Here is a 22,855-nt window from a genome sequence, read left to right as displayed (position 1 = left end):
CCGCCTGCCGATGCAGGGGAAATGGGTTCATGCCCCAGTCCAGGAGGATCCCACATGCCACGGAGTGGCTGGGTCCATGAGCCATGGCCACTGAGCCTGCATGGCCGGAGCCTGTGCTCCACAATGGGAGAGGCCACAACAGTGAGAGGCCTGTGTATGGCAAAAAAAAAGAAAAAAAAAAAGAAAAAAAAATAGACTCCAAATGGATTAAAGACCTAAATGTAAGGCCAGATGCTATCAAACTCTTAGAGGAAAACATAGGCAGAACACTCTATGACATAAATCACAGCAAGATCCTTTTTGACCCACCTCCTAGAGAAATGGAAATAAAAACAAAAACTAACAAATGTGACCTAATGAAACTTAAAAGCTTTTGCATAGCAAAGGAAACCATAAACAAGATGAAAAGACATCCCTCAGAATGGGAGAAAATATTTGCAAATTAAGCAACTGACAAAGGATTAATCTCCAAAATATACAAGCAGCTCATGCAGCTCAGTATGAAAAAAAACAAACAACCCAATCCAAAAATGGGCAGAAGACCTAAATAAACATTTCTTCAAAGAAGATATACAGATTGCCAACAAACACATGAAAGGATGCTCAACATCACTAATCTTTAGAGAAATGCAAATCAAAACTAATGAGGTATCATCCTCACACAGGTCAGAATGGCCATCATCGAAAAACCTTCAAACAATAAATGCTGGAGAGGGTGTGGAGAAAAGGGAAACTTCTTACACTATTGATGGGAATGTAAATTGATATAGCCACTATGCGGAACAGTATGGAGATTCCTTAAAAAACTAAACTAAAAATAGAACTAGCATATGACCCAGCAATCCCACTACTGGGCATATACCCTGAGAAAACCATAATTCAAAAAGAGTCATGTACCAAAATGTTCACTGAAGCACTATTTACAATAGCCAGGACATGGAAGCAACCTAAGTGTCCATTGACAGATGAATGGATAAAGAAGATGTGGCACATATATACAATGGAATATTACTCAGCCATAAAAAGAAACGAAATTGAGTTATTTGTAGTGAGGTGGATGGACCTAGAGTCTGTCATACAGAGTGAATTATGTCAGAAAGAGAAAAACAAATACCGTATGCTAACACATATATATGGAATCTAAAAAACAAGGCGGCTCTGACGAACATTGGGGCAGGACAGGAATAAAGATGCTTACGTAGAGAATGGACTTGAGGACACGAAGAAGGGGAAAGGTAAGGTGGAACGAAGTGAGAGAGTAGCATTTACATATATACATTACCAAATGTAAAATAGATAGCTAGTGGGAAGCAGTTGTAGCCCACAGGGAGATCAGCTTGGTGCTTTGTGACTACCTAGAGGATAGTGGGATAGGGTGGATGGGAGGCAGTCTCAAGAGGGAGGGGATATGGGGATATATGTATGCATATGGCTGATTCACTTTGTTGTACAACAGAAACTAACACAGCATTATGAAGCAATTATACTCCAATAAATATGTATTAAAAAAAAAGATAGTGAGGAACTGGCTCTCGAGTCAAGAAGACATTAATGGACTAAAATAGCCCAGAAACAGACCCATATATGTATAAAAACTTGATATAGGACAGAGCTGGCATAGCAGATGAATGAGAAAGGGATAGACTGTTTTTTAAATGATAATGGTAATGTTTTCATGTGTAAACAAATAAAATTGGATTCCTGCTTCACACTCTAATTGAAGATCCAATTATGAATAACAAAACACTAAGCTTGGGAGAAATGTAAGTGACCAACTTAATGACCTTGAGTTAAGGAAGGAGTTCTTAAATCACAAAAAGTACAAGCCAAAAGATAAGATTAATAAACTCACTATATTAAAATTAAAACTTCTATTTATCAAAATATACTATTAACAAAGTGAAGAAGTCTGCAAGTTGGGAGAAGATAATTGCAACCCTAATATATTGATAAAATGGGAACATTAATGTACAATAAGAAAAAGACAAGTACAATGGCCAGTAAACATATGAAAAGGTGCTTCACTTCACTAACAATCAGGGAAATAGAAATGAAACCACATTAGATATAATTTCATACCAGATTGGCAACGATGTAAGAGTTAACTAATTCAAAATATTGGCTGTGATTTGGAGCTATACAAGGTTTTATATACTACTAATTGGGGTATAATTAGATACGAATATCTTGGAGAACAATTTGGCAAAATTTAGTAAAGTTGAAATGTGTATAATCCATGAGCCCAAGTGTCTACTCTTTCGGATTGGCACTATTGAAACAAAACTGACAATGCCAATATTTTATTACTTATTACAAAACAAAGACCAGTGAAACTATGTATTTATTACATTGAAATATACTTTAAAAATAAGTATATTGTAGAGTACAAATAAAAGTGTAAATTAATGAAAAATACATATTTTCTAATATGAACTATTATTCGATTAACTTAATCAAAATACAGTATTCAAAAATAACACATACTCTCTAAAACTTACTAAATTATAATTAATAATGAAAGTTTAAAGTAAAATAGCTTTTTTAGTGCAATTTTGAGATTAAAGATAAAAGAACAAGGGAGGGAGGGAGAGGGAGGAAGGCAGGGAGGAAGGGGTATCAGTGGTGTCATCACTGAGTTCTGAGGGGTTTTGGTGCAAATTTTTCCATCTGTTGGAAAAGTTCTATCTGTTTACACTAGTTGGGAAATGCTAAAGATGTAAGAATAGGCTAAGTAAATCTTTTCCTATGATTTGTTGATCTTCAACAAACATCTCTTGTTCTGCAACTTTGAAAAAAATCTATTATGAACATTTTGGCTCTTTGTGGGAGCTGATATCTCTTTACTGAAAACAAGCTACAGAGTTTGTTATTTAAGCCTTTAGTAATCACAGTGGTTAACTTTCTAGATTCCAGATGCTTACTGACTGCTCTGAAACAGCCTTTATCCAAACACAAAAGCAAAACAATTAAACAGATAAAAAGTGCCCACCACTAAGTATTTGTTATTTTTGCCAACAACCTCACTTCTTTTGAAGTACACTATTTTGTGGTAAAGGCTGTGTTTTAATTCTCTAATAATCCTCTTTTAGAGTGGTTTTACTTTTTTCAATATTCAAGAAAATTTTTATGTTTTTCAAAAAACAGACCTAAAATGAATATAGTCTTAAAATTTGTATCCCTGGTTTTCCCCCTGTGTTTTTAAGAGTATGGAATGGGGGATGGGGTGACTTCAGGCTGATTCTCATGGGGAGAGAAGAGGAATGTTGGGTAGATGGGGTTTAATCGGTGTATGTATTCCTGTCTTAACAGGTCTCAAGTGATAATCAATATCACAAGAACCTCACTATGTACATACTACATACCACGATAACCAGCCACATGCCACCTCTGCCACCCAGGCTTTGCTCAAAGACTTGGCAGAGAAAGGCAGCTGAATTGATTCAAGGCACCTAGTGCTTCAGGTAAGGCACCCTGGGGTGGGACATTCCATCAGGGGGAAAGGAGGGGAACCTTTGGAAAAAGTAGTCCATTACTATCGAAACATACTTATCATACCGATTTTTAATTATCCATTTCCTCATCTGTATTTCATACTCGGGCCAGAATCATGTCTGTTTTGTTCACTCTAGCACCATTGTCAATCTTACAATACATTCTCAATAACTGTTTGCTGAGTTGCATTGAATTATCTTAATAAGAAATGTGCCAAGTGTGTATGAAAAATCTTACCAAGAGACATAAATGAACAAAATAAAAGGAGGTGGAATGTTTTTGAATGGAAAGACTGACTACTGTGAAAATATGAAGACTTACCAAATTATATTTTAATTTGTATTTCTACCTCCAGCCTGGCCCTGAACTCCAGACTCATTTTTTCTACCTAACATAAACTACTTAACATTAACTACTTAACGTCTCCTCTTGGATGTTAGATATTTCAAACTTAACGTGTCCAGAACAGTGTCTCTTACATACGAACAAGTTCTGTACTGAGAGCGCGTTCATAAGTCCAATTTGTTTGTAAGTCCAATTTGTTTGTAAGTCCAACAAAGTTAGCCTAGGTACCCAACTAACAGAATCGGCTATACAGTACTGTACTGTAATAAGTTTATAATACTTTTCACACAAATAATACATAACAAGCAAACAAAGCTTTTTAATCTTACAGTACAGTACCTTGAAAAGTACAGTAGTACAGTACAATTGCTGGCTTCCAGGGGCTGGCATCGAGTGAAAAGGCAAGAAGAGTTACTGACTGGAGGAGGGAGAGGGGATGGGAGATGGTAGAGCTGAAGGATCGTCAGCAATAGGAGACAGAGGACAAGCTGCAGTTTCACTCATGCCTGACGTTGATGCACAGGTTCTGGTTCCTTGCTGGATTCAATTCTATCTACGCTCTTGAAAAAAACGATCCAGTGATGTCTGGGTAGCTCTTTTTTTCTCACCATAGATGACACGGTGGCACTGGATTGCATTCTGAATGGCTGCTGCAACCTTCGTGTATCATTCTACGTTCAGGTCCTATGCCTCAAAAACTAACAGTGCCTCCTCAAATAAAGAAAATCCCCTTGCCATTTTCTGTGTTGTGAATCTCTCCTTAGCAGTACCACCTACATCACCGCTGCTTTTATGCTTGCTACCAGACATCCTGGGCTTGAAATAAAGATACTGTACTACTGTACTCTATATAGTACTGTACAGTAAAGTACACAAAAGCACAACCACTCGTAGAGGATGCACACACGTGGCAAGGTACGCCAGACATGTGAACTAACTTACGTGATTGGACATGCCAATGCATGTTTGCATCTTTGAAAGTTCACAACTTGAAGGTTCTTATGTAGGGGACTTACTGTACTAGTATATACATGTGCCGGATATTTTCTGTATCTCCAGATCCTCTTTCTAACTTTCCCCACTCTGCTCTGTGCTCTGACCTCTATGGGCTCCCTTGCTCTCAGGCCTCTGATTGGGTTCAGTCAGTGGGAGACACATATATAAAGAGTATACACAGAAATGGATATTAGGATGTTAAACCAAGAAGGATAAAGTAGCTGATTTACTTTGTTATACAGCAGAAATTAACACACCATTGTAAAGCAACTATACTCCAATAAAGATGTTTAAAAAAAAGAGTATATACAGAAATGGATATTAGGATGTTAAACCAAGAAGGATAAAATAGAAGATTTGTTGGCTGAATTCATAAATAAAGGCACACTCACCCAGGATTCGGAATTACTGTGCTAGCTCATACACTGGGGAGTGACATAAACATTCTGCTAGACTGGTTAATTGAAGCATGGATTTAATGGTGGCTCACATTCAATGGAGATCAAAATGCCAAAACTTCCCTGGAATTCTATAGAGAAAGGAATCTGAAAACTCAGGAAGATGGGAATATTATAATAAATCTATTAATGCAAACTGTCTAGTTATTCCTCACCCCCCTTCAAGGTGTCTGAAGGTCAGCACCTTCATGATGAACTAAAAAATAAATTGTGAGGAGAGAATCAGCATCTTTGAAAACTGTATCTCTGTACTGTAAGCTGGAGTTGACAGTGGGAAATCCTGAAATGGTTGGGTGCCCTGATTTTAGTGGAAATAATGGGATCGAGGAATAGTAGAGGTTAGGTGTTAGCACTCAATGAGAGACAAAGATGGCACAAGTATCATAAGCCAGAGGGATGTAACAGTGTAAGAGCAATTTGCTGTACAGGGATCTGTGGTGATGTCTAATTGATTCACTGGATTCCAAAGCATAGAATGCTGGACAGCCTAAAGTTCTGTTGGATATAAAGTAAGCAGAGAACTTCTAGGTCTTGTGGCACAACACTGACTTGAGTCACAGAGTAGGGATTCTTGGATGTCTTACCCAATCTACAGATTTAATCCAGTTGACAGACTCAGATCCCTTTTATTGAGAGTGGTGTTGGGTTTCTGGATTGCTTTAAGGAAGGAATGTGACCACACTTCCCCAAGCCTTTTCCAGAAGAACGTACAACATTTACTAGGAGCACTGTGTACTGGGAAAAGGAAAAATACCCAATATTTTTTAGGGTTATTTGATACTGGCTCTGAACTGACACTAATTTTTGGAGACTCAAATGTTCCCATGATCCAGCAGTCAGAGGTAGAACTCATGGGGGTCAGGTGATAGAAGAAATCTTGGCCCGAGTCTACTTCAAGTGGATCCAGTGGGACCACGGGACCATCCTATGGTTATTTCCCCAGTTCCAGAATGCACTTACAGACTTAGGAATTGTCAAAATCTTTTCATTTGTTCTTTGAATCATAGAATGAGGACTATTGTAGTGGAAAGGACAAAGCAGAAGCTCCTATAACTGGTTTCATCTGCCAAGACAGTAAACTAAAGCAATTTCACATCCCTGGAAGAGATTTCTATACTAAGGGCACCATCAAATCATGAAATGTACAGTGTGTTGATTCCTACCACATTCTCATTTGACTGACCTATTGGCCAGTGCAAACACCAGATATATCTTGAAGAATGACTATGGATTATTACAACCTTAATCAAAGGTTATTGTATTTTCAACTGCAGTTCCAGATGTGCATATTTTTGTGGATAAAATAATCACAGATCTGGCATCTAGATCTAGGAAAAGCTTTGCTGTAGATCAAACAAAAGCAATTTATCTAACTATCTAGCTAAAATTCCTAATAGCAAAGTAATCAGAACCAGTTGCCTTCATTTGATAAGAATAAGAGTATACAGTCATGGCCTTATCACACAGATGTGTCAGTTCTCTTTCTGTGGGATAATATAACACAGAAGGACATTGATTATATTAATATCCTATAAAATATGATGTTGGTTCATTTCTGGGTCTGTTTCTATTGATTAACATTTCTCCTCATTATGGATTGTAATTCCTGCCTCTATTCATACTTGGTAAATTTTGTTTTTGTTGTTTTTAGGCCGCACCATGCAACATGTGGGATCTTAGTTCCCCAACCAGGGATCGAACCCTTGCCCCCTGCATTGGGAGCATGCAGTCTTAACCACTGGACCATGAGGAAAGTCCCCATACCTGGTAAATTTTGATTTGATGCCAGAAGTAGCAAATTTTATCTTTATGGTGCTGGATATTCTCATTTTCCTATAAATATTCTTGAACATTTTTCTAGGGTGCTGTTAAGCTACTTGGAAATAGTTCAATCTTTTGGAGACTTGTTTTAAATACTTTTTAGGTGATACAAGAGCAGCCTTTAGTTCAGAGCTAATTCTATCCCACTACTGAATCAATATGCTTCTGATTATTCTAACTGAGGTCCATGAATTATAAAATTTTCTACTCTGGTGAGAATACGAACTATTTCCAGACCAGCGTGAGCTCAGAGATTGTTCCTTTGGCTTTTAGGGTGATTTTTTTTACCCAGCCTGGTTATTTACCTCATGCACATGAGCTATTCAACACTAAGCTGAAGATTCAAGGAACCCCTCTGCAGATCCCAGGAACTCTTTCTTAGTTTATCTTTTCTTCTGTGTTCTCACCCCCATAAACTCTAGGCACCTTGGCCTTTCTGGACTCCTAGCTCTATTTCATCAACTTAGGGAGACATAAGCCTGTACCTTGGTAGACAAGGACATTAATACAGTTGTTGTTATTATCTCAGATGTTCAAGAATCTAGAGAAAAGGAGCTTGCTAAGTAGAAACATGGATGATATTAAAGAAACACCCAAATTAAACTTCTAGAGATAAAAACTACATTGTGTAAAATGAAGAATTCACTGGATGGGATTAGCAGCAAATTTCACATTACAGCAGACAGAAATTAGTGAACTTGAAGACAAAGCAATAGAAACTATCCAAAATGAAAATCAGAGAGAAAAAAAGACTGAAAAAAATAAACTGAGAACCTGTGAAATGTGGAACAACTTTGGGTAGCCTAATATACCTGTAATTAAATTCCCTGAGTGGGAACAAAACTATTTAAAGAAACAACAGACAAAAATTTTCTAAGTTTGATGAAAATTATAAACCCACATGTACAAAAAATTAAATGCACCCCAAACTCAAGAAACACAAAGAAAATTACACAAAGGTACATCACAATCAAATTGCCTAAAACCAATGATAAAGAGAAAATCTCAAAAGCAATTGAAGAAAAAAAATACATACCTACAGAATAACAAATATAAGGACAGCAAACTTCTTATCAGAAACGCTGCAAGTCAGGAGACAGTGGAACAAAATCTTAAGCGTATTGAAAGAAAAAATTAACCTAGAAATCTATATCCAGGGAAAATCTTTCAAAAACTGAAGGTGAAAAGAAGACATTTTCAAATACACAAAAGCTGAAATAATTTACACCAGTATATATGCACTACAGGAAATGTTACAGGAAGTCCTTTAGACAGACAGAAAATGGTACCAGGTGAAAATCTGAAACAATACTAATATTTCTCAACTAGGAGTGACTTTTGGCAATGTCTTGAGATATTTTTAGTCATCACAAGTTGCACAGGGCATTCCCCTCAACAAAGAATTAGCTGGCCCCAAATTTCAATAACGCCAAGTTTGAGAAACCCTGGTACATACAAAGGAAAGAAGAGTACCAGAAATAGTAATTATGTGGGTAAATAAAAAAATATTTTTCTTATATTTAAAATCACTTTAAAAGATAATTGATTGCTAAAAGTAAAAGTAATAACAATCTACTGTAGGGGTAATAAAATATATAGAAATAAAATGGATGACAATAAGAGCACAAAAGCTTGATTAGAGTGTGGGAGAAATGAAAGGATATTATTGTAAGGTTCTTGTATTATAGGTGAAGTGGTATAATATTACTCAAATATAGGTTATAATAAGATAAACATGAATACTATAAATACTAAACTACCAAAAAACAAAGAATTATAGGTAGCAAGCCTGCAAAAGAGATAATTTGGAAATAATTTAAATATTCAATCAATTCCAAAGTAGTCAGAAAGGGGAAAAGAAGAACAGATGGGACAAATAGAAAATAAATACCAAGATAGTAGATTTAAACACAGTTATATTAATGATCACATTAAATACAAATGGCCTAATCATCCCTATTAAAGGGAAGTTATTGTCCGATTGGATAAAAAAGCAAGACTCAGGGGTATGATTCTTACAAGAGACCTGATATAAAAATGAAAACACAACTAGATTAAAAGTCAATTGATAGGGAAAGTATATACTATTAACACTAATAAAAAGAAAGCTAGCAGTATCAGCTCAGAGCAATGACTATAACCAGGAATAAAGAAGCGGGGTTTTCAAAAAGATAAAGGGGTCAATTAATCGAGAGGATATAACAATTCTAAATGTTTATGCACCTAAATGTTTGTTTCAAAATACATAAAGCATACATGTTTTTCCCAAAAAGATATACAAATGGCCAACAGGTACTTTAAAAGGAACTCAGTATCTCTAATCATCAGGGAAATTGAAATCAGAATCACAATGAGATGTCACCTCACATGTGTTAGAATGGCTATCATCAAAAAGACAAGAGATATCAAATATAGGTGAGGATGTGGAGAGAAGGGAATACTTGTGCACTGTTGGTGGGAATGTAAATTGGTGCAACCACTATGGAAAACAGTATGGAGGTTCCTCAAAAAAGTAAAAATTATGATCCAGTAATCCCACTTCTGAGTATACAGTCAAAGGGAATGAAAACAAGATATCAAAGAGATATCTGTACTCCATGTTCATTGCAACATTACTCACATAAGCCAAGGTAAGGAAACAACCCAAGTGTCCATCAACTGAGGAATGGATAAAGAAGATGCGGTATATATAAACAATAGAATATTATTCAACCATGCTAGACAGAGAAAGATAAATGCTGCATGGTATCACTTACATGTGGAATCTAGAAAATTTAATCTGTTGATTAACAGACAAGAAACAAAAATTCATACTACCATTTCAGTTGATGCAGAAAAAATCTCTCAGCCCTACTAAGAAGTGGAGGGCTAAAGATGTAGTTAGTGGGAAAAGATTGAATACTTTTACCCCAAGATCAGAAAATGACAAGGATTTTTTGCACTCATCACTTCTATTATACATTGTTTTGGAAGTCTTAGCTAGTGCAATAGGCAAGAAAAAATGGAACAGAAAAATTGGCATGGAAGAAATAAAATCATCTTTAATTGCAGATGGCATGTAGAAAATCATACAGAGATTCTACAAAAAAAGCCACTGGGCCAATAAGTGAGTTTAGCAAGGTTGCAGGGTACAAATTCAGTATATGAAAATCAACTGTGTTTTCATTCACTTGCATTGAACAAGTGGAAAGTGAAAATAAAATAATTAAAAATTTTAAATCATTAAAATCTGATATCATTTAAAATAACATCAAGTGTGTGAAATCTTCGGGATAAATTTGACAAAAGATGTACAAGACCTGTTACAAAACATTTCTGAGAGAAATTTTAAAAGATATGAATGAATGAAAAGATTAAACTATGTTCATGGATCAGAAGAATTAATATTACCATGTTAGTTCTCCCCAAATTGATCTCTAGATTCATGCAATCTCAATCTAAATGTCATCAGTCTGTGTGTGTGTTGGTGGGGGGGAGTAGTTGAAAAGCTGAATCTAAAATATGTATGGAAATGCAAAGGGACTAACATAGCTAAAATAACCCTGAAAAAGTTGGGTGATTTAAACCATCTTATTTCAAGATTTATTATAAAGTGATAGTAATCAACACAATACAGAAGTTGCATAAAGACAAAAAAAAAAAAAAAAAAGATCCATGGTGAGAGCTTAGAAATAGATCCAAACTTATATAGTCAATAGTTTTTGTTTTTTGCAAAGGCACAAAAGCAATTTATTGGTATAAAGGATAGTCTGTTCAACAATGAGCTGGAACAAATAGGTGACCATATTTAATAAAACACCAACCCCAACCTTACCCCAGATTGCAAAAATTAAATCAGAATAGGCTACACTAAATGTGAAAGTTAAAAGTATACAACTCTAGAAGAAAACAAGGAGAAAATCTTTATGAATTGCATTAAGCAAGGGTTTATTATATACAACACTGAAATCACAATTCATGAAAGAAAAACATGATAAATTTGACTTCATCAAAATCAAGAACTTCTGTTCTTTGAAATATACTGCTAAGACGATGAATAAAACAGTTACAAGTCAATACAGAATGTTTTAAGACTTTTAACTTCTGGCTTTCTCACTGGTCTTGATTGGAGTGTGCATCCAAATAACCTTTTGTTGTACTAATTTGTCAATGTGTGTAAAAATGTTAAAATGTTTAGGATATTATCCTGAGGAGAGGGTTGGGCAAACTCTCAAAGATGTAAGCACAAAAATGTTAATCTTCTCAAATTACATTGGGTCCATTGGACCAAACTGGAAATAACCTAAATGTATAGTTATATATAAATTATGATATATGCAATCAAAATAGTAAGCAATCATGAAAGGATGATGTGTATTGGCTTTCTTTGAAGTGGAAAGATACCCATTATACACTGAAAAAAAGGGTTTCAGATGATCATATCTATAATGAATCATTTATGTACATATATAATATTTGCTTATACATGCATATGAATAGAGAACAGTCTGGAGAGATTAGAAAAGGTGATTTCTGAGTGGTGAGACTGAGATAATTTCTGCTCTCTTTTTTATACCTTTCTCAACATTTGATTTTTCTAAAACAACAAAAAAATTTGAATTTTTTTTTTCTTTCTGAACTCAAGTCTTTCCAAAGATCTCAGAACCTGAGAGCTGGAAATGACTCTTGGGTTCTCTCTCATTCACTCTTTCTGTTGTTTCTTCCTCAGTGAGGACCTGCCCTAAGTCAGGGCTTGGGTTCTTCTCATCTGCAGCCTTCCTATATATGACTACAGAAAGTCCCTCCTTTGCCTTCATAACTGCAGGTGAATTCCTTGCATCTCCGAATATCTATTCCATTTTGACTCTGCTGATTATAAAGCCAGACCCAGTTCCAACTTCTAACACTCACAATGTCGCCTACACAGACAGTGTTTTGCACATTGGTGTTTTCATGCTCTATCAGGCTGTGAGATCAAGTAACATTTCCTGTCCATGGTTACCACATACATAGCTTTCTGGTCAGTGCTATATGCTGCTGGGCCAACTCTCCTCTGTGACTTCCTTCCTTTATTTCTAACCTTCTCCATAATATCTTCATTTAGATCTGTGAAAGCATGAAATTTGGCATATTGGCATTCTAACACAACAAAGAAGAGAGGGTAGCTCATTTCTAGGAAGCAGAATGCAAATTCTACATATTAGGATCTACTGCCAAGCCCTCAAGTCCCCTGCTTGAGCACTTTATAACACAGTTCCAAGGGGACCACATTGAACACATTTCAGTGGAACTGGGGACATTGATAAGAGAGGGAACATAAAAACATATTAACAGTTTGACCTTGGACACTTTAGTTAATAAGAAGCTCCATTTCTTTTCCCACAAAATAGAGATATATCACCTATGGAAGATGGCTTTGCAAAAGATAAATGAGGTAATTGATGTAACATGCTTAGCACAATTTTTGACTCATAGAAAGCACCTTCATAGTGGCTCTTGCTGCACAGATGTAGAAAAACAGTCTAGTGCTTGTGTTGTAGATAGTTTTGGCTTTGCTTACTTAGGGTTGTATACTGGAATATGAATTGCTTTATGTGACCTTCTCAGAGGAATCTTTCCTGTACCCAACCTAAAGAAGACTATTTGTCCCTCCCTGTAATACCCCTCTGTTTTGTTTTCACTGTATTGTCTCCTCTCACTGGAATGTCATTTCATGAAGGCAGGACTGGTGCCTGTACTGTTTATCACTGTCTCACCAATGCATAGGAACATGCCTGGAACCTAATAGGTGCTCAGTGTGTGCTTGTTAAATGAGTGAATGAAGCTTCTAGTCATCCTCCAAGTCCCAGCTCCCATGTAGGCTCTCTACTCCTTGATGAATGAATCACTCCTTGCTCTCAGTCATCAGTTATCACACACGTCACAGTGTCCTTTTACTTCTTTATTTTCCCCACTAGACTCTGAGCTGTGTTGAAGGCATCAACTGAGTGTCTACCATAGTGCTTGACATGGGAGACTTTAAATAACTGTTGAACAATAACAACTGAATGGTCTGTCTGATCTTTGTGATAACAAAATTTCACAAGAATTATGAAGAAGGCCGTTTTGATGGGGACCATTTGATCTGAGCCTTAAGCCTGAGGGTGCCTGAAATTTTGTTTGCCTTTAAGTGACGTGGGCAGGGAAGAGGGTGAGCCCCGATCAAGTGCAGGTGTTTAACAAATATTTATTTCTGCCTCTCCATTTGATTAGTTATTATTATTTGTATTACATTTCTCCATGAATTTTGCTTTGAATGAATATATAAGCTAGCATGATGTACCACAGAGCAGTTGAGCATAAATGTCAATTTTTAAAGAGAATCCCAGTGTTGACTATGTACCCTGAAATCTTGACCAAGGTCTCTCCTGTCTCTATCACATCTCTTGCAACTTCTTCTAATCTCCATTCGCACTGCTTGCCCCACCGTAGCTAGTCCCTCACCATCTCCCATCTGGTTTGCCATCATCATCTGCCAGCTTCAGTACACCCTCCTTATTAGACTGGAGTTCCTAAAACTCAGCACTAATCTTGTCATTTCCCTGCTTAGAAACCATCCATGTTTCCCCATTAGCTACAGAATCATTCTTTTAAGACCCCATAATATTACCCCAAACTGACTTTTCCAAAAGTTGGTTTCCAAACTACCTTTCCAGAACCCTGTATGATTCTTACGTGTTTTAAAATATCCTATTTCTAGACCTATGTTCCTGCCTTTTCCCCAACCTACAATGCCTTCCATCCCATTTCTGTGTAACCAAATCTTATCCACTCTTTTAAACCCCAGCTCAAATACCACCTCCTCTAAGAAAACTTTCCTGCTCATCTCCTCTGTCCTTGAATTTGTATAATATTGTCTTACCCTTATTTTATTTATTTACATGTTGAAAAAAATTGCAAGTCCCCTATTGGAATCTCCTTAGAATCTCCCCAGGCCTTAGCACAGTGTTTGAATAGGTAGTAGGGATTCACTACATTTTTATAAACATTTTTTTAAATTACCAAAGTAATGCATGCACATAAGCATTTAAAGTGTGAAAAAGTTATCAAATAAAAAGAATGAATCCACAACATTTTTTTCCCTATTTACTCCTCCTAAATTCCCCAGGTGTAACCACTATTATAAATTTCTTATATAACTTTCAAAAATTGTTTATGAATATACAAGGATATAGGCATACTTTTTTTTTTTTTTTTTACACAGATGGGATCATACTTTGCATCTTGCCTTTTTCACACAACAATAGATCTTGGAGTATTTTTCATACCATATATGGATTTACTCAATCTTGTTAATGTCAATTTGCACATACTTATGCAGTAATAACTATAAGATACATTTTTATTAATGAAATTTTGAGTCAAAGGTTATACCTGTGCATTTTATGTTTTGACCACATTTCTATCCAAAGAGGCTGTATTTAGCATGTGCAAGCACTTCTGCTTCCCAGCAGTTGAATTTCCTCTGGGTATTTTCATAGTTTTAATTCTAAACCCTTGAAGAGGTAAAAACGGTATCACATTATTCTTTTTTTTCTTTTTTCTTTTTTTTTTTTTTTTTTTTTTTTTTGCAGTGCGCGGGCCTCTCACTGCCGTGGCCACTCCCGTTGTGGAGCACAGGCTCCGGACGCGCAGGCCCAGCGGCCATGGCTCACGGGTCCAGCCGCTCCACGGCATGTGGGATCCTCCCGGACCGGGGCACGAACCCGCATCCCCTGCCTCGGCAGGCGGACTCTCAACCACTGCGCCACCAGGGAAGCCCCTATTCTTTTTTTTAATATAAATAAATGTATTTATTTATTTATGGTTCTGTTAGGTCTTCGTTGCTGTGCGCAGGCTTTCTCTAGTTGTGATGAGCGGGGGTTACTTTTTGTCACTGTGCGCAGGCTTCTCATTGTCGTGGCTTCTCTTGTTGTGGAGCACGGGCTTTAGGCGCACAGGCTTCAGTATTTGTGGCACTTGGGCTCTGTAGTTGTGGCTCGTGGGCTCTAGGAGCACAGGCTCAGTAGTTAATAGTTGCTCCGCGGCATGTGGGATCTTCCCGGACCAGGGCTCGAACCCAGGTCTCCTGCGTTGGCAGGCGGATCTTAACCACTGCGCCACCAGGGAAGCCCACATTCTTCTTTTAATTTGTGCTTCTTTAGTTATGAGTGAGATCTAGCATTTTTTTATCTTTCTTTTTCACATTCCATTTCAGAGAATCTCCTCCTCTTGCATTTTACCTAGTTTTCTATTGTTTTTTAAAAGCTTCGTTATATGTTAATGAAGTTTTGATTTTTTCTGTTGGTTTGTCAATAAGTTTTTTTTAACAACAGCTTTTTGTTATAATGGTCATATTTAGCAATCTTTTCTTGGTTTCTGTGTTTTATATCTTGTTAGGAAGTCTTTCTCAATTCCAGGAATATTTTTTAATAGTTCACGTTTTCTTCTAGTACATACAGTTTCATTTAGAAAAATAAGTTCTGTATTAGAACCAATTTGAATTAATTTTACTTCAAGAAGTAAGAAAGGGATTCAGGTTTATTTTTTTCTAAGTGACCAGCCAAGTGTGCCAACACAATTATCACTCATCTTTTCCTCATTGATTTGAAATGCTCTTTTATGTATATGCTAAATTCCATACGTATTTGGATTCATTTCTACCAGATTCTATATTCGATTCCATTGATCTCTCAGTATGAAACTCTTTTAATTACTGTAGTAGTTACTGTAGTTTTATAATGTATTTTAATATTTGGTATTAGTCCCCCTTTTTTTTTTTGGCGGTACGCGGGCCTCTCACTGCTGTGGCCTCTCCCGTTGCGGAGCACAGCCTCCAGACGCGCAGGCTCAGCGACCATGGCTCATGGGCCCAGCCGCTCCACGGCATGTGGGATCTTCCTGGACCAGGGCACGAGCCTGTGTCCCCTGCATCAGCAGGCGAACGCTCAACGCTCAACCACTGCGCCACCAGGGAAGCCTCCCCTTTTTTTAATTAAATATTTTCTGGCTCTCTGGCAGGTTCCTTGTGTTTCATTTCCCACCTGGATAAACTTTACTATCTTTGAAGAAAAAATTTTAAATTCTGTTGATTTTTCACTGGAAATATACTGAATTTATGATTAATTATGGTGAACAGATATGCTTTCAAACTGAATCCTTCCCTTCACTGAAGTCTTCTAGTAAGCTCTCCAGTAGCTGTTTAATTTTGTACATTTCATATTACATTTATTCCTGGGTATTATTAATTTTTTGCTGATGTAAATGAGATGTGTTATTGTATTTACTTACTGGTTATTGTTTCTGTATGAAAAAGCTATTGATTTTTTAGATTTCAATAATATAAGCAGATATCCTTATTGGATTTTCTTAGTTTTTAGTAGTTTTTCTTTTCAGTTAAATCTATATTTCACAGGTATAAAGTCATGTCAACTGCAAATAATAATAATTTTGCATCTTTGTTTTCAATTTTTACATGTATTTCCTTTGACTAATTACACTTGCTAACATATCCTGGAAAATGTTACATAGTAGTGCTTATAATGAACACCTTTGGCTCATTCATGATTTTGGGGGTAATTCTTCTAGTGCTTCATCTGGCCTTTGTTTAAGGAAGCACCTCTCTAGCTCTGCATGGTTAAGAGTACGTAAGTGGGGCTTCCCTGGTGGCGCAGTGGTTGAGAGTCTGCCTGCCGATGCAGGGGACACGGGTTCATGCCCCGGTCCGGGAAGATCCCACATGCCGCGGAGCGGCTGGGCCCGTGAGCCATGGCCGCTGAGCCTGTGCGCCCGGAGCCTGTGCTCAGCAACGGGAGAGACCACAACGGTGAGAGGCCCGCGTACCGCAAAAAAAAAAAAAAAAAAAAAGAGTATGTAAGTGTGTGTATGCATATGTACACATGACTGTGTGTTTAATTGAGGGGTTGATGCTGAATTTTATCTAATACCTTTTAAGCAAATTTGAATCAGCTATGCAGTTTGTAACCTCTGACTTATTAATATGTAATTAAACTAATAATTTTCCTATCAGGGAACCATCCTTGATTTCTTGGATTGGACCGTACTTGAGCATAGTGTATTTTCTCCATTAATGTTTTACTGGCTTCCATTTTGTTAGTAGTTTATTGAAAATTGATAGTAAATGAAATTGAAATTGGTCTGTAGTTTTCTTGTGTCTGTGTGTGTCTTTTTTCTAGAAAAAAAAAGTTTTACCTTCATACAGAGAAATTGAAAAAAATCAGTAAGAAGACGAACAACTCAAGCTAAAAAATGGGTAAAGGATATGATTATGCAATTCTCAAAAGAGGAATTAACAATGGCTAAAAATATATGAAAACACCCTCAACATCACCTGTGACTTGAAAATTCAAACGGCTAACACCTTAAGGCTGCCTTTCTTATATCTGTATTCCCGGTATCATATAGAGAAAGAAATATATCCCTGCCTATTCTGTTAGTAATGACAATCTCTTTTGTCCTTATAGCTCCCGAATTCTAAGAAGCCCTGAAGCGCATCCATGGAGATACTTGGATTTTAATTTCCATAACAGGTAAAGAAAAATTTCAGTGGTCTCCACATAGACAAGAATCTTTAAAGACAGTAGATTTCCCCTGATATCTGTTCAGGATTGCTTTCTAAACTGGGCTAAACAATTTCCTTCGGCAGTGTAGCTCTGATGCTCTGGCTTGGACCTGCATACTGAACTCAGCCCCTTTGGAACCACGAGATGAACTGTTACACAACCAAGTTGTTTGAGAAATCCCAGGTCTCTGTTTCTTCATGTGTAAAATGGTGGCTCGTCTTGATAGACTAAAAGCAGGATGAAAGGAGATGATGTACGCTGAAGCCTTTTACAAATCCAACGAAATTTGAAATATTATTAGGATTTTAAGAATCACAAGTGGATCCAGCAGAATCCTTGTAAAAAGTTGGCCTCTCAGATAAAAATTTTATAAAGGGCACCTAGTGTTTTCCATACCAAATAAATCAACCTCTATAGGAGAGGACCTTTCTCACATGGTTACCTTCTCTGCCTCCCCGCTCTGCTCCCATGCTGCCTGCACTCTTCTCCTCACCAGCCCCATTTCTGCTGCTTCACAGAGTCTGCTCATTGCTTGCATGGCATTTGCACCAGGGAGAGAAGGGCAGGTGGAGGAGCTTGGACAGACACGTTCCTTCCATCCCCTCCTGGCAGTCTAACTATTTCTCATTCTGCTCATTGGGGCTGCGAAGTCAGTGAAGTAGAATTTCTTTTCTACTTGGTTATCAGTCCTACATTTAGCATAAGGTTTCAAATGTGTGGAAGATGAGGCTACTCACGAGACACAGAGGCACAGGACTCCGGGCATAGACTCACTGTCTCTTAACAGAAAGTTGCTGTCCACCCCTTCCTTGAGCAACAAGGTCTCACAGTCTTGCTTGGACAGAGGGCCGTGGTAATAAGGCAGATCCATGGTGAGCCCTCTCATATCCTAAGTTCAGGGACAACTCTGAGGAGAGAAGAGGAAGCAGTTGGCCTAATAGAGTCTGTAGAAATACCTCTTCCTTCTCTGACTTGTGGGAGTGAGATGAGCTGACTTGTGGGACTCAGATAGTTTCACAAGATTCAGGAAATGTGAGAGGTGGGGTAGTGAAGTGACCAAGACTTTTCAGCCTGTAAATAGACCAAGTATGACTCATAGAAGTGGGTTACCCAAAGTGCATTTGGGTACACACCGGAATCAACGATATTTATGGCTCGAGCTCAATGCCAAAGGCAAGCCCCCCAGAACTGGGTTGCAGCCTTGTATATCACCCTAAATCACCAGTTTTTACCTTCTCTGGCTCATGGCATCCCTTCCAGGGATCACATCACTGATTTTGGCTGAAATGGATGCCCATTTTCTGCTGAAGCTGCCTATGGTTATGCTATGCTTAGCTCAGAACAGGTGCTCACAAACCGTTCAGATGCTGAATGAATCCAAATATGTCCAGACTCAATGGAACAATTGAGAAGGTAAGATGCGTCTATGGGTCAAATGACATGAGAAATGTAAGACAGTAATGGGAATAGAAAGCAACTGGATGCTGCGGGGGGAGGATGGCTGGGGGGGAATATCCCCTGGCTAAGGCTCCTTGCCACTGGTGAACAAAGGCCATTTTTAACATCCTCAAGCATCGTGCCTTTTGGGGAAGGAGCTGGTCCATGTGCGAGGGATATCTGGATATGCAAAATTAGTGCAGGGATACTTCTCCAGGTGGAAGAAAAGAATATATTAGGCTTGGGTTTGAAGAGTCTCAGGTCTTTTGAAGTTTCCATCCTGCAGGACAGCAGTGATGACCAAGGAAAGTCTATCTAGCCAGGGACACTTAGCCCCCTTTAGACAACATGGTGTTGATGAGAAAAATCCCTCTTTTTCTGCTGAGCCTTTTCTACCTTGGTCAACTGATATGCTTGGAAAAGATGGTTTCTGTTATCTGAGAATCAGAATTAGTCTTAAGAGTAATTTCTGTAGCCGTTTTTCCCCAGCTTTGTTGAGATACAATTGACATATAATATTGTGTAAGTTTAAGGTGTGCAACATGTTAATTTGGTACATTGCAAATGATAACTACCATAGCATTAGCTAATACTGCCATCTTGTCACATGCTTACCATTTCTTTACTGTTGTGAGAACATATAAGATCTACTCTTGTATCAACTTTCAAGTATATAATACAGTATTATCAATATTAATTGTAATCACCATGCTGTACATCAGATTCCCAAAACGTATTCATCATATAACTGGAAGTTTGTACCCTTTGACCAATATCTCCCCATTTCCTCCAAGGCTTTTTGAGCAACTAAACCATCCTACATAGTGTTGTTTTATGTTCAAATAAATCTTTATTTACAAAAAGAGACACTGGCATGATTTGGTCACCAGCTATAGTTTGTCAATCCTTGATTTAGAATAGTAAAATTTTTAACTGAGTACATGACTGCCTAGCTAAAGGCTATTTTTCCTAGCCTGCCTTGTAGCTATCTGTGACGATGTGACTAAATTTAGTGTCAATATAGATTAGCATCCTACATAGTATTACTTAATTAGCTATTAATTAATTAATTTCAGATAGAAGCCATGTAAACATATCTATAATCCAACGTTTTAAATTGAATTACGTTTACTTAACTTTAACAATTACCATCACACAATGTCAATTAGTATGAACTATATGTAAATTTCTCTCCCTATTCACCTGCCTTATCCAAATATCTATAGGAATTTGTACATATCTCAAGTACCTATCTATAAAAATAGAACCGTGTGCTCAGGACACATCCTTACTTCTCTTAATTCCTTCTTAACTCAGATGATTATTTTATCTTACTGCTTTGCTTACCAGCTGTCTACCCACTCTTGGGGATTTGTCTTACATTGAACTTTCCTGTAGCAGATTTTTGTTCTTCCTTGGAAGTCCCACTGCTCTGCTCTTGGTTTAATGTAGTGTAATGGAGTGACGCTAACTGAGGAGCTTGTATCAGAGAGATATGCTTTCAAACTCCAGTTTCTCTTGTGTGAACTCAGGCCATTTGGTGTATAATTTTTTTGAGAATTATGGCAGTTGAGGAGAGAACTTTTACTCATGAAAGAGGAAATTGGGTACTAAGCTTGGTGTGAGGATATTTTGGGGCATAACAGAGGAAATAATTGGATATATACTCAAGGTCTTTATCATCACAGGGGCTTTCATGCCTTTTTTTCCTGTTTCAAAACCCAGTCCCTTCATCCTCACTCATCATAAGAGAAATGAAAATTAAATCCATACTGAGGTAACATCTTTCAGCAATCATTTTTCCAAAGAAGATATACTAATGGACAACAAGTACATGAACAGGTTCTCACAATCATTAATTACTAGGGTAATGGAAATCAAAATCACAATGAGAAGTCATCTCACATATGTTAGAATGTCCATGATCAAAAAGACAAGAGATAGCAAGTGTTGGTGAGGATGTGGAGAGAAGTGAACACTTGTGCACTGTTGGTGGGAACGCAAATTGGTACTAGCACTGTGGAAAACAGTATGGAAGTTCCTCAAAAAATTAAAAATAGAACTACCATATGATCCAGTAATTCCACTTCTGGGCATATATCTGAAGGAAACTAAATCACTATGTTGAAGAGACGTTTGCACCCCCATGTTCAATGCAGCATTATTTACAATAGCCTAGACATGAAAACAACGTAAGTGCCCATCAACGTAATAATGGATAAAGAAGATGTGGTAAATATATATACAATGGAATACTATTCAGTCATTAAAAAAGAAGGAAATCCTGCCATTTACAACAACAAGGATGGGCCTTGGAAGCATTATAGTAAGTGAAACAAGTCAGACAAAGATAAATACTATATGTAGTAATCTGTTACAGCAGCAATAGAAAACTAATACACCTAACAAATCTGGTTCCCTCAGGAAGAAAATCCAGATTTCTCTCATGGAGGATGAAGCAGCTTCCCTTAACTTTTCTCTCCTCACTCATCTGTAGTTACATTGAAGAGTAGGATCCTATTTACTATGAATTAGCCCAGCAGCCAAGCCTTGTTGCAGGAAAAGCATTTTAACTTCCTTTTCTCTCATACTGCTCCATGAACAGTCAAGCCTGTTCATCAAAATCAAACTGCATGAAAAAAAAGTTACCTAATGTTTACTTGCCAAATGAACAAATTCCTAATCACATCTTCTCCTAAAATTCATACTTACCAAGTTTACCTTTTATATGTGATGGGAGTGTCTCAGCCGCTTTTGAGATTTTTGTTTGCATTCTTCAGGGTTTTCTTTTTTCATTCATGCTGGACATGAATTTTCAGAGGACACTATCCAACCTGGTGTACTTTCCTACTCCCCTCTTCTTCCACCTCCTCTTCCTCTTCTAAACCTCAGAGTGGTTTATGAGATGAGCACCATCTAAATACGAACTGTAGAAATGAGCTCCAAGGCCCTCAGAGAAACTATAGAGCAGAGAAAGGATTTATCTCAGTGATAAAACTCACCTACAGATTCTGGCTGAAGATTAAATAACCTCAGATGAATTATTTGATTTTTTCTTTTGTTACCTCTGAGTATTTCAATTTTTAAATAAAGTGATGCATGTAAAACTATTTTCCATTATACAAAATAGTTGAAGCAGTAAGACAGATACATTATCTGTTTTCACCTCTTAGATGTCATGGATATGTTCATATTAATTTAACACCAAGTTATTATTTTCAATAGTCAATACAATTATAACACAGCTTTTAAAATTTTATTTGATGAATGATAAGGAGAAAAAGTCAATCTGTGGTAGAGGAACTTTAGGAAAGCTGATAGTTCAAGATATGAGGAAATCAGAAAATAGGGGGAATTCAACATTGTAGTGACAGCTACACACTGTTAGTAGATGAGTAACATCTACCACATTAAAAAAAAACAGATCAATTAAGATAGTATGTAAACTAATTTAACAATTCAATGCCCTGTGTCAGTGTATCTCTTAGGATCCTTTTTGTTGCAAAAATAAGCCCCAACTCAAATAGCTTAAACAGGGATGAAATTCATCTTCCATCCCACTGGAAGTCCAGAGGAGGCATGGGTTCCTAGGCCAGTTGGTAAAGCAGCTCAGTGCCACTGTTGAGGACCCAGATTGTTTCTCTCTTTCCAGTTTGGCCTTCTCAGCAGGCAGCCTGGCTCTTGTGGTCCCAGGATGATTGTCAAAGGTCCAAGTATTCCATCCAC

At 37.3% G+C, this 22,855-nt stretch overlaps 1 protein-coding gene across 2 annotated transcripts in view; it reads right to left on the bottom strand.

The window, feature by feature from the left end:
- The window catches only part of SH2D1B (SH2 domain containing 1B), a gene marked incomplete at its 5' end in the record, with an annotated part of 37,722 nt that extends 19,144 nt beyond the window's left edge, over positions 1 to 18,578 (bottom strand). Inside the window, one exon of one of the 2 annotated variants that reach the window (XM_082834798.1) lies at positions 18,430 to 18,578. In XM_082834798.1, the coding sequence (XP_082690924.1) occupies positions 18,430 to 18,578 (149 nt within the window). The remainder of the gene's footprint in view (positions 1 to 18,429) is intronic. The other variant, XM_082834799.1, reaches the window with a different exon arrangement.
- Between the last annotated feature and the right edge of the window lie 4,277 nt (positions 18,579 to 22,855).

The sequence above is a fragment of the Leucopleurus acutus genome, assembly GCF_964270905.1.
Source record: "Leucopleurus acutus genome assembly, chromosome: 2".
Taxonomy (NCBI): domain Eukaryota; kingdom Metazoa; phylum Chordata; class Mammalia; order Artiodactyla; family Delphinidae; genus Leucopleurus; species Leucopleurus acutus.
Note: the sequence above shows the minus strand (reverse complement) of the source record. Positions and strands in the feature narration are given on the sequence as shown.